At 36.2% G+C, this 13,402-nt stretch overlaps 2 protein-coding genes across 14 annotated transcripts in view; one reads left to right on the top strand and one right to left on the bottom strand.

The window, feature by feature from the left end:
* The window catches only part of NBEA (neurobeachin), a 499,996-nt gene that overhangs the window by 48,564 nt on the left and 438,030 nt on the right, over nt 1-13,402 (bottom strand). For all 11 annotated transcript variants that reach the window (XM_061345312.1, XM_061345371.1, XM_061345303.1 and 8 more), the window contains one exon: nt 8,124-8,276. In XM_061345312.1, the coding sequence (XP_061201296.1) occupies nt 8,124-8,276 (153 nt within the window). The remainder of the gene's footprint in view (nt 1-8,123; nt 8,277-13,402) is intronic.
* Nucleotides 1-13,402, top strand: part of SPART (spartin) — a 467,162-nt gene that overhangs the window by 447,576 nt on the left and 6,184 nt on the right. The window lies entirely within an intron of this gene.

The following is a 13,402-nucleotide window of genomic DNA, read 5'->3' as shown; positions in this document are numbered from 1 at the left end:
TCAGCAAACTTGCTGAGGGTGAACTTGAACCCACTGTTTATGTCATTGATGAAGCTACTAAATAGCACTGGTCCCAATACAGACCCCTGAGCCACACTGCTTGTCTCCATCTGGACATTGAGGTATTGACAATTGCTACACTCTGAATGTGACCATCTAGCCAATTCCTCATCCAGCAAGCAGTCCACCCATCAAATCCTTATCTCTCCAACTTAGAGAGAAGGATGTTGGGGGAACTGTGCCAAAGGCCTTACAGAAGTACAGACAGATGTCATCAGTAGCTCCTCCCTTGTCCACTAATGTAGTCACTCCATCATAGAAGCCCACTAGGTTGGTCAGGCAGGACATGCCTTTGATGAAGCCATACCAATTGTATCAAATCACCTCCCTGTCCTCCATGTACCTTAGTGTGGCTCCTAGAAGGATCTATTCTATCAGAGTTGAGGCTGACAGGTCAGCAGTTCCCAGAGTCCTCCTGTTTTTAAAATGGCTGCAATGTTTCCTTTCTTCCTGTCACCAAGGACTTTATCTGACCGCCATGACTTTTCAGTTGTCATGGAGTGTGGCTTGGCAACATCAGAAAATTCCTTCAGGACTTTGGGATGCATCTCATTGGGTCCCATAGACTTATATATTCAGGTCCCTCAGGAGGTCACAAAACTGATCTTCTCTACAGTGGGAAGGTCTTTGCTCTCATAGTCCCTGTCTTGCAGTCTATCCACTCGAGAAGTGTGGAAAGACAGGCTGTCAGTGAAGACAGGCAAAAAAGTTTCTGAGTACTTATGACTTCTCCTCATCCATTTTCACCAGTTTCCCAGGCTTGCTCATCAGGGGCGGGGAGTACACTTTCTTTGACCTTCAAAACTAGGAGAGTTATGAGAGTTGAATGCCTAAACTGTGTTTCCCTGAGGCAGTTTCTACTTGCATGATCAGCCCTTACTCAGCAGCTTGTTCCAGAGAACGTCCTACTGACCCTGGCAGGTTTGGAGGACTTCTATTTCACATGGATGAATGGCTCTTTAATAACTTACAAAAATAAATGAGCTACTTTTTAACAGCAGCATGTCATGCCTTTGTCTCCAGTTCTTTAAGCGTATTTATTGCCCTACATCTATAGGTCTAACGATTCTTTAAAAAACCTTCAGGTACTTAGTTCCTTGGAAAAGAACCATAGTTTCTACAGGAAACTTCAGTGAAATTCTGAAGGAGTGAATTTAATTATGTTGAACTTCAAAACTCCACACAAAATTGGAAGTTGGAAGAGTTGCTGTGAGGATGTTGGTGGCAGCAAGGGGACTAACACCACTGCCAGGCACAGTGTGGTGGAAGACTGGTATGGTGTGGAATTTGGGGCAGAGACCAGAGGGGAAGGTAGAGAGAGGAGCCAGCACTGTGAAGAGAGTGGTTCTGCATGAGCCTTTAACACTACACAGCCTTCAGCCGTGGGCTGTGATGGTGCTGTGTGAAGTTCATGGCCTCCCCATCAGGGTGTCCTTTGGGTACAGTGCTAGGCAAAAACAATAGGCAAAGTGCACTGAAGAATGGGCCACCAAAATGCCACAAAGTCCCACCTGGACCTCAGTGGGGACAAGACTCCTGATTTGTGTTTTAGCCAGGAGAAAGCTTCTAATATCACATATGACATGGTTAGCTGGTGTTCCTCTCAAGTACTTCTGCAACACTACTCATGCGATACTTGCAGAATCCTCTCTCTAATTTGCTCTAATGCACAGGCTGCTTTCCCTCTGTGTAAGTGTCTTCTGAAAATTTATGAGCTGTTCACTGTTGACAGCACATCATTTGGTTTCTCAAGAATATGCAATGCTCAGTAGGGAATAGGGTGAGGGATTCTTCTGTGTAAAAAATAATTTGTAGATACAGTAGGAACAACATGCAGAAAAAGATAACAATAATATCCTTAAATTAGGCTGTTGATAGCCCTAAAGAACAGTATTTTTCAGTAATATTTTTGCTTTAAGACATTGTGGCACTTTTTTTTTGAGCATATTTTTTAATGTGACATAAAGAAACTTTTTTTTTTTTAGAAGGCAACAATAATTATTATTGTTAATATCCAGCTTATTTTCTATTATAGCTGAAGTATACAGAAAACAGTTTTATTCAGGAATTCTCAAATTGAACTTGCTTGAACCACAGTTATTAAGGCTTCACTTTCAAATAGCATTTGAGTCAGTATTTTTTCATGGATTTTGTTGTGAGGAAGGAGCCTTTTGTGTTATTGTTTTCAATGGAGGGCCTTTTACTGCCAACAGGTAAACCACAAGGGTTATTACACATCTAGGGTGTGTATATGCATATAAATATATTTTCTGTATATTTATTTTTTGAAATAAATATACAGGGGATTTTGTGTGTTTGCAGGCAAGTGTATGCACATGTGTTCCATAGCCTGAAAATGAGACCTGTAGCAGTCATAAAATATAAGGAGGTATTAGTAAACTTATGTTTATGTATAAACTAAATAAAGTTAATATAAGCCAAGTTGCTGCTTGGTGGGATCAATCACTATAGCACTTTTCAGAACTTTGTGCAGTATGAACACTGCACACTTGCCACTCATCCTAATTTGATGTTAAAAATATTTTTTACAGAGATTGCAGTAGGAGGCATTGGGTTTTATTTTTATGCACACTATGTGCTGTGTAAACTGTCAAGAATCCTGGATTAATGAAATATTCTATTCCAACCCCTTTCCAACACAATGTTTGGTGTTACCTGTTTTTTTTTGTGCATGCAGGGCAGAGGGAAAGCTCTGATGCTGCCCCTCATATGGACCACAGCTGCACCTGCCCACCCTATTTCTGCAGTTCCTGCCTTGTTCCCTTCCCCTGCATAGCTATATGCTGCCTGTCTCTCCAAGAACTCCTGCCATGGTATCTTGTTATTAACTTTTATTCAGTATGTTTAGAAATATCTTCTTAAAACTAATCTGAGACACTTCAGTTTTGTAGATCTTCCCAATAACATACCATTAGCTGTTTCACTAGCTGCGAGTGGGGTTTTTCTTCTCTCCCTTCACATCCATGCTCCTCTGCAGCAATTGAATACACAGATTCTCTCTGGCTAGTATTTCTCTGTCTCATTTACCATTTCCTGTACTAACTGTGGAGTAAAATCCTTGACTCTTGTCTTAAAATAAACCAGGCAATAATAATATCTGAAATTACTTATGTTTGTTTAAACAAAGGGATATTTTCATAAAAGTGACAGAAGTGCATTCTACAGATCTGGGTTTTTCAGAGATGCCTGCACAGAAACAGATCCTTTATGTGAGCGTCTTCAAGATGTAAATAAGATTCTTCAGTAAGATACATATAATAAGAAAAAAATCACTACCATTTCCAAATTGCATCGAAACCCCCATTAGCTGAATGAGGACAAATCTTGGCAATACACAAAATAAAATCAAAGCTACTACTGAAGAAGTAATATCAAATCTTATCTACTGCTTCTCTTGCAAAAAGGAATGTCAACTGCTGCTGACTGGTGAGGAGAAAAGACATATCTTCCAGAACCTCATAGCACAGAGATTTCATAATAGATGTTTATAATGACTATTCAAGAAGTTTTTTAATTATGAAATACTATGCATGCTTCTGAATAGCCAGGGAACTATACAAAAATGTAATTGGCAGCAGTAGAAGAGTGCAAATAAATCATTTCAAAGACAGAAAGAAAATTCAGTCTTAGTAAAAGTTACGTAATTGGAACAAAATATGTATAACAAAAACAGGACACCATTTAGTTTCTCAAAAATATAATTTACAGTGAATGCATTTTACTCAACACTGTAATTTGCAATATAACATGTGCATAAGCACTATAATTAACTCTGAATTACACAATCTTGCATCTTTTGTTTCAAAACTAAAGAATGCTTATTATAAAAGCTCTGCTTCAGTGTTTCATAGTGGTGTTCCCTGCCTTGATCGAACATGCTTGACTTACTGACTGAATCTGTTCTATTTCTGGCTTTCAGAACTGCTCTAAGTCTGTGGGGACTGTTAGGCTGAGTAGGACTACAGATGCACATCTGTGAAAGGTTTTATGTGTAGGGTTTTTTTTCCTGGTAAACTGGGAGATTATGATTGATGAGCTCAGCATTAGGGTAATGTTATCAGGGACACTTTCTGCCTCTGTCTTTTGTGCCATCACCGAGGTCAAACCATAATCATGTTCGCATTGAACGTAGTGCTTTATTAATGTTTCATGAGTAACTCTGTAGTAATCAGTCTAGCGTTATATGGATAAACAAAACTGCTACAACAACCTCTGATCTATACACTGTTTTAGAAGCTACAGTAAAAAGTCTTAAAAGTAACCTGACTGAATGTCTTTTCCAGCCTTTATAACAAGTCTAATTTTCACAAGTTTAAAAGTTTCTATGATGGAAAACAATTTCCACTGCAATTTCTGTATTTAGTTAGAAGTGTAAAACACCCAGCTGAAGAATCATAGAAAACACCACCATAATCCTGCCTGCCATTTATTAATTTGCACAGAATTTTAGTAAAGCTTATTAACCACTTTGTTAAATCACATTGATTTATGCCACTGTGTCTCTGTGCTGTTTTCTAGGCCATTTCCCGTTTGCTTTGGTAAGTCCAAGGATGAATGCTGAAATTCTTTCTGTTATTTAATGAAAATATTTACATTCCTAAATGTGCAAGTATATAAGGATTTGTATTTACTCCCACATAAAATTACACATTATATGTGCCTGAAGAAAGCAAACAATATGCATGAACAGAAGGAAATAATGTCAGCTAAGGGAAAACAAGATCCCATTATATGTTCCGCAGTACCACACATGATCCTTTCCACTGAAATTAAACGATGACCGCTGGTTTCATTAGACAAGGGATCAGGATAATGCCTATGTGAAATATTCCTCTATTTTCTGTGGGTTTCCTGTAAACATGTTCTCGACTTGCTTTGCCGAGTTGCTGTAGAAATTCCAGGCTTGCACAAGCTTGCTGTGTTTTACACGTCAGCACCACACCCAGGATTTTTTTTTCCTCAAGATAGATTCTTGTATAACAGCCAAAGCTTGGCCTGAGGATGACCTAACAGAGTAATACATCTGTTGGCTGGTTCAAAACATGGAATCAGACATGAGGTAGGGAATGTCAAACTTTCCAATCCCCTTATATTTACTACTTACTTTGACCAGTACAATTCCAGTGACCAAAAAGAGCGCGCACTGGCAGTTTGCTGGATACACTAATAAACCCCTATGTGAGGAAGTTTTCCTGAGAAATTGTTATACACTCAAGCCACTACACTTTCAAAAAGTAATTCCATTACTTGTTACTACACACACTATCTGCATTTTCTTGACAGGGATTATCCTGCTTTAGCTACTTGCTATTTTATAATAAGCTTTATTAAAATTAAAAAAACCTATGCATATATCACACTCTTTAAACATTCCAAAGTTCTTCACTTTAATTTCTATCCTCTGAACTACATCCAAATGTGAATACTTCTTCTGTCATCTAGTCTCCCAGAAGTGAATCCAATATTCCAGGTGCAGTCTCAAAAGAACCATAGACAGGTACAACTGTTTCCACCCTCTGCGATGCAACGATTTTTCATAGATGGCATCAAAATACACTTATTTCTGGTGAACAGAGAATTACAGAGTTTTATCTAATCGAATTGCTGTTCTTTGCCACCCTTCCCCTTGCTACTGCTCTAGTTTTGGTACTATTTTTGTTTCCAGACTTTGTTTGATTCCCATTGAGTATCTTTAATTCTTTCCTCTCAAGGTGATTTTCAGTGTATTTTCTGCATCTAAGTCAAATAAATCTATGCTTCTTTCTCCTGCTTTCTAGGCAATTCTCAACTTTATTATCACTTGCAAACATAATCAGACTGCTCACTTGAAGATAGCAGCTATGTGTGTAGAACTGAATTTGAACTACTAATAATGCTTTGCTAAAAGTAGATGCTGGGGTGAATAAAAGCCATGCAGAAACTGCCTCCAGGCAAAACTATGTAATAACGGCATGATGCTCACATCTATGGGGACAGGAGTGAAAGACAGTATAGGAAGGCTATGATGCATAAGTGAGGTAATTTCTGATGTTAGAACACTGAAAAGCACTCAATTAGTTGAAGACTGTAATTCTAATACTATTCTACTCTTAACATCAGTTTATCTGTCTCCTGGCAGTCTGAGCATAATTCCACACATGTGGAATCAGTCCTTAGTGCTACTACAACTTAAAACTTAAAATGTATTTCCAGCTTTTAACTATTAGCCTTTCTTGAAAGTATAGTCCTGAAGGAACATTAATGCTACACTCTAAATTCATGGAAGTTATTTTCTTCTACAGAACAAAATATTTCTGTAGAGAGCTCCGACGTGATTTTCAAAAAAGCAGAAATTTCATGAGAAATCAAATAAACTAAAGCTAGCACTTTTCTTCAAGTGATCTCATGTCACAGTGCCTTTTATTCTCCTATTAATCATTCCACCTTTGTGGAAAGATGGAGAAAACACGATTTAGGATACAAGAACTAACATTCTTTATAAAATTTCCCAAAGGGAGTCATTAATATGTGTCTCTCATTATATTCCCCAATAGGTGGCAGCTTGTTTAACCTTTTTCACTAAAAAATCACACTTCTGTTCTTACAAATGTCAAAACTAAATCTCTTGGTCAACTTCAGTGTTCACTCCTGGGCCCAGTTCAGGTTTAGCCACAACCACAATCTAAAAAAGGGCTATGTGCAGCAACATGTGCAATCTGGAGACATGTACCTGTGACTGTGCCTCCCACACTTGAGAATGTGAATGGAATGTAGTGATCCTTTCAGGCAATCTCCATATTTGCTAGTACAATTGAATTTATTGCTACCAGCTGTGACAATTACTTGCTTTTAAAAATAATGTTACAATACATGCCTCTATAAGAGAGATCAGCCGAACAAAAGAAGGAAAATGTTTTTCAGATTCATCCTGCCAACAAAGGGCTACTCCCTGGAACACATTTCTCATACTTTGGGAAGTGCATTTCAAACGTCCCAAGTGATGAGGTTGCCATCACTTCCTTAGGAGACTGCTACACAAATATCAAACTATTTACTCTTCAAAATGGAGGACACTTCTAAATCATATACATCTATGAAGAGATTTGGTTTTATAATATTATTCAGTTCTTTTGAATTTTAAATGGCTACTTTTTCTTTCAAGTCCCAAAGGACAATTTTCTTTAAAGAGACGGTTCTTGAAATTAAATTGCCAAAGCAATTAGAAGAAAAACAACACTGCTAGACTTACAATGCTACTACAAAAGCACTATATATGCAGTAATGCATAAGTTGAAAAGTTCTGCAACTGCATGGAAACCCACAGCTTGTTCAACATATACTCCTAACTCCATAATCAAGACAAGCAATATGACTTTAAGGAAGACCCACTTCCAGAATATAACCTTAAGTTGAACTATTGCTAGCCAAAACATCAGAATATACCTTGTTTTCCTAAAAAACGCAAGGAGCATATGTGCATATATTACCTCTATCATTAAATAAAAATCATTATCTATCAAATTAATCAAAAAATGTACAATATAGATGTTTTTCATGCTTAAATTTTGCAGACTTCATGGTGATTTTCATCACAGCAGTTCTTCTGCAAAATTTTGTCCGAGACTGCAGTTATTGGCTTATGTTCATATTTCTATACTCCCAGTTCATCTTCAATGAATAGGAAGGGCATAGCTTCGGTCAAGTAAGGAATACAATATATCTTGCAAGATACCAGCATTTACAATAACCTTTTTTTTTTTTTTAATGTAGAAAGTAGTGAGGAGGAACAGACATATGTTTCAGGCTATTCTGTATTGTCCAACTCATGCCCATCTGATGTTTTCTCATGAGAGAACAAATAAGTGAATTTAATTTTCCATGATTTGGGCATACAGAAGGAAAATCCACTCTAAAATAAAGCATTCTGTCAAGCAAGCCAGAATGCAAATTCTCGTTCACTTTTTATTTTATTTCTATAAATCTAGTTCTAAAGAGATGAAAAATGGCTTTAGTTTAGCTTGTTAAAACAGAGAACTCATTATTTAGGCTAAAGTGCAGCTTACCATCCTGTTGATACGGACAAAGTCTTCAGGCTTCTTGGCCCATGGGGGGAGATCAACATCATTCACAACAACTTCATCTTCCCTGATTCCTAGATTATAGCCATTACTGTTGACAAACATCTCTGGTAGGTAGTAAAACTCTGGAATTAACTCCTAGCATGGAGAAAACACACAATGAGAGTTCACATTTATACAGAGATGTTAAAGACTGATGCCAGAATCAGGCTCTGCTATAGAAATTAAAGCTTTTCTGGCTTTGCTTATGCACACTTAAGTATTTTATAATCTGGTTTTTGTACTTAGAATAAAACATATTTTTCATAATTAAATATTCAATCTCTGTTTTGCCCATAACTGTTATTATAAAAAGCATAACTTTCAAAAAGCAGAGCATACCAATAAAGGACACCTTTTCAGGATAACAGCTCAGAGAAATTGTATGCGTAGCATTCAACATTATAAATAATGTCATATATTTTAATTACTGCTTAAATGAAATACTTAAAGGGGGGGAGGGAGGGGAGGAAGTTCCTGACATAACACTGTCTCAAATTTACTTCCTCTATATTCTTTAATTGCATAAGAAAATATGGCAACTTCATTACGGAGATCAGCACCTTGATTAAGGAGAAAGAATTCATGGTGAAATTATTTTTCTACTGTAAGAAAAAATTAAAAATACATGGAGGAAAAAAACACACAAAAAAAGTCCTTAAAACAAACACATGATATATAAACTGTGAAAGATCAATAACTAAATAGCAAAGATCATCTGCACAGCATTAATACGTTATAGATAAGTTAGTGTGAAGTTTTTCCCAATTTCCAGGATAGCTAAACAAAAATGCATTTTGACATAATAAATACTGCCATTTGTTGCTGTCTTATCATTTTAGCAGTAAGTATTGAACTGCAATAACAAAAAGCTTTCAGGCCTGCTACCTCTTTTCTAATATCCAGATATGGCATAAATTCACTAAATTACATTATTAAAAGCATTATTATATTCAGCTGTGTAACATGATCAAAACTGATGACACAGCAGGTGAAACCTGAATCTCTCTGTGGTTGTTTCAAAGGCTGCAGACATGCAAAGCATAAAAAAAATCACTGCAGACACAAACTTATCTAATTAAAGCTGATCTGCAACTCCATAGAGAACAGACCAGTTAAAGCATAGATGGTCTTTTCAAATACGTTCATTTAAAAAAAAAAAAGGTAATATTTATATTACAATTTTAAGTATGTTTAGGGAGGCAATTTATTTGCTTCTTTACATTACTTTTAATAAACCTGTCTGAACTCAGATTAGACTTCAAAGAAATGCAAATCAATATGTTACCAGTGCAAAACACTAACCAAGTGAGACATGCCTATGCATGAATAGCTTATTTTGAAATGAGCTATAATTTGAAAAAGCAAAAAAAAAAAATTTTTTAAAAAATATTGCATGCACTAAATAACAAAACAGCAGCTAGAGCAAAGCCAAACTAAAATCGGTCCTGAATATCCTGTAAGATAAAAGAAAAAATACTACTTTACTGGCAATCTTAAGTTTGATGATATACCTCTAATATATTCAGAATATTTCTAAAAATAACCTTTGCCCCTCTCCCCTAGACAGGATTCACTAACTCTCAGGTTCCTGAGGAAGCCCTTTGGCTTTCTCTAATGGAACCCAAAGAAGAATGAACGATCGTCGCAGCAGGAAAAAACTAGACATTAATCTTTCCAGAGCTCAATAAAGTACTAGTAACTTGGGCCTAACAGCTGGCCACAACCCAACATGGTCTACCATACAAATCATTGACAAACTAAAAGCATTGCCTTAAAGAAAAGTAGTATCTCTAAGGACCTCAGAATGATAAAATATCAGTAAGTCAAAATTAAATTAAAATCTAATATTTAAATGGAACAAAATTTATTAAAGAAAAAAACAAAATTAATTTCTATTTTGTACAGAAGCCTTGAAAAACTTACCACAGCTTTTTGATTATTACCATTTTGTATGCAACTTGGTGGTGCACTAACCTGTAATGTCAAATAGCAAGCAGTTTCAGATTCCATCAAAGGTACTTTAACTCTTAAATTTCCTTTTTCGGTTTTAGATATTGTAGGATCTAATTGTGAACTTTTACATATAACAAATCTGAAAGATTTGTGCTACCCAGAGACATATCTAGTGTCTAACTGAATTCTACTAAACTTCTGATTTCAGGGGTATCTCGAAACAAAGGGATCTAAGTCACTAAGTATTTTTAATGGTATTTCTATTTAGTAATTTTATCTTTGTTGCTATTTGCTTTCAGTTTGCTTTCTTTGCCTGGTACAGCACAAAACATAAACAGAAATAGAACAAATAGAAAGCATGCAATTAACTTTCTTCATAAGATTTATTGTGTTGTATATGTTTAGTTTGACCTGTCTTACTCCTATGCTCTGGAAACTAACCAGTGCCAGACATCTAAATCCTCTTCAAATAACACTGTCTCTAGAACCCTAATCTTTTCAGTTACAAATCTCCTGTTAATTCAATTTTGTTTTTTAGTCAAAGTAACAAAACTAAACATGGCACTTAAAGAAAAGGTAATAAGCCAACTATGTTATAGCCTCAGGATTCCCTTCAGTGTTACTTTTAGTGCAGCCTGCAATTTTTTGTGCTTATCTGAGTACTATTTAGCACGAATTGAACCTTTCCTTGAGATATAATTTTGCATGTGGCTTTTCATAGATACTTACATATTTCCTGTACTTTGCACTAACCATTGTTTTTGATATTGTTTGTGATATTCTTCTTGCAGTTTTGCTGTCTCCACTATTGATTAGACTAAGAAACCACAGCACTTAAAAATAGGTCAGATAAATTCACCCCTTCTCATTTCTAGATAATGAATATAAACAGAGAACCATTATGAAAACTTGTGGCACCCTGTAAGTATGAATTTGCTAATATTTGGAAAAATCTTCAAAATGCATGTTTAGCTTCTTAGAGGCATAGAAAATACAATTGATCTGGAGAGCTGTACTAGCAAGGTTTGGTTTTATGTGTTCACTTTTTATTCTGCTGAGAAAAAAAGTGCCTCATGCCAATGGAAGGTGCCACATGAGGATGGAAAGGTGAAGATTCACTTCCCCAGGGCCCCTGAACATGCTTCACTAGGAGAAGTACAAGCTGGAAGAGGCAGTCAGAGGAAGGATTATCAAGGACAATGCAAGCAGCAAGGATGGAGCCTGGGAGTTTGCTGGGAAAAGGAAGGAGCAGACAGGAGCGAACCTCAGTGGAGACAGTGAGATGACAACTGAAGGCCACAGAGAATTTCTTTAAACAAGTCACTAAAAGTTGCAAGAATGAACACAAGAATGAAGGAAAGGATAACACTAGCAAGGGCTAGAGTTATTTTTGAAACCTATTAACATTTTTCTTAGCCAGAGTTTGGCCCTTTTTCTTTGTTTCCTAAGTGGGTTTGTGCCAGTTCATATTCAAAGATGATGGCTAGAGAGAGACAGCTGTTTTGGTGCTTCAAATATCTGTTTCCGGGTTACATTTGGAGAGGCAACCTTGCCCATTCCTCCATTCCAGAAGACGTTCAACTATACCAACTTTCCTACCAGGTATCTGTCTATCCTGTTGTTCAAGAATTCGAGTGACAGCAGCTCCACAACCCTTCCATCAACTGATTTCAGTACTTTTTACCTGAGAAAGTTTTACTTATCACCTGGCCTGAATCATTCATTATACAATCTAAGCCCATTTTCCCTTGTCCTAGCTATCAACCCATCCCAGATACAGACACCAAATTACTGTTTTCTATTTGCACAGTCTATTAAATGTTTGTAAAGCATTATCCTACAGCTTTACAGACTTTCAGTTCCTACAAGTCCAAATGAAGGAAAATTATCTTACCTTCCGTTTGCTTAAGTTTTATTTACAATATGTAAAATATGATTTTAATCTCCCCAAATATCAAGTAGAATTATTCCTATACAGTGCATAACTTCATTTACTCCTATATATACTTTGGCCTTATTACATTTTGTCACATGTTCATCACACAGAAGCCAAAATAAATGTTTTTAACAACTTCTGTGGTCTTTAGATTGGAGATTAAGATTGAATGCTTTTATGACAGCATCTGATATTTTTCATTCATTTTTATGCACAGTGCAATTCACCAGCTTCTCACAAATCACCAACTCCATACTTTAGAAGCATCTTTGTTAAATTCACCCTGAAGATAGGGAAAAGGAGACTCAGAAATTAGCAGGGGAAAAAATTTATCTCAAGGATGGTATTTACACCAAGGGATGAGACACAAAAGACCTTCTCCCGATCTGCTTTCCACTTGACATGGAATAGCCGATAAGTGGATCCTTAAAATTCTTAGTACACCTTCAGTGGCACTGCTGGTAAAAGGTCGATGCAGTTAGGTCTATGCAAAGGAATGCTTGTTTGAAGATATCATGATTTTGAGAAGTTTATGTTTCAAGCTACAAATGTTCATGAAAGACAAATCTCAAAATACTTTATTCCTACACTACAAACGTTGACTTAGCCAGTGTAAAGACATGAAGAAAAATATCAAAAATAGCAACATAAAACCTTTCCCAGAAGTTATAGCAGTTTGCAAGCATAAAATGAGGGAATGCAAAGAAAAGAGACACCAAAGACCAACACCTTTAAAAAGTAAGGTATTTTTTATATGGTTACAGAACAATTAAGCATTTTAAGTGCATATTCTTATTGTAAGTCATGCAGCTGATACATAATTTTGCATTAAGTGATGCAACTCAGTAAGTTTTATTGGTTTCTTTGCTCTTGCCAAAACATATCAAAGGTTCTAAATAAATTTTTTTGACTACATAACCTGTCATGAGTAATTTCTTACCACAAGAAATATATAGAGTTCAAAGAGTTAATAAAAATAGGGATTCTAGTGATCTAAATCTATTTGCAGTAATTTCTGTCTAGTTGTCCTTGACATTTCACAAGCTGGTAACCTCCTCTGCTCCCCTTTCATTCACAGCTCTAATAAGACAGGTTAGCTTTCTATCATTTAACAGTCAGCTACCTTTCAAACTGCCCAAGAAGCTTGGCTCTTCTCAGATGAAGAATGATGCAATAAAGCTACTGAAGGGTGTAAAAAAAAAAAAAAAGGTAAAATGAATATTATAACAGACATTTCTTGTCTGTAAATGGGATCTCTAGTTTATTTTAATAGCTATACTAAAACCCCAAGGTACAGTTAACAGTATTATATGCCTCGTGTCTTCATATAAGA

Source organism: Neopsephotus bourkii, unplaced genomic scaffold, assembly GCF_033783945.1.
Source record: "Neopsephotus bourkii isolate Nb327-2 ecotype Australia unplaced genomic scaffold, CSIRO-AGI_Nbou_v1 NB_38, whole genome shotgun sequence".
Taxonomy (NCBI): Eukaryota; Metazoa; Chordata; class Aves; order Psittaciformes; family Psittacidae; genus Neopsephotus; species Neopsephotus bourkii.
Note: the sequence above shows the minus strand (reverse complement) of the source record. Positions and strands in the feature narration are given on the sequence as shown.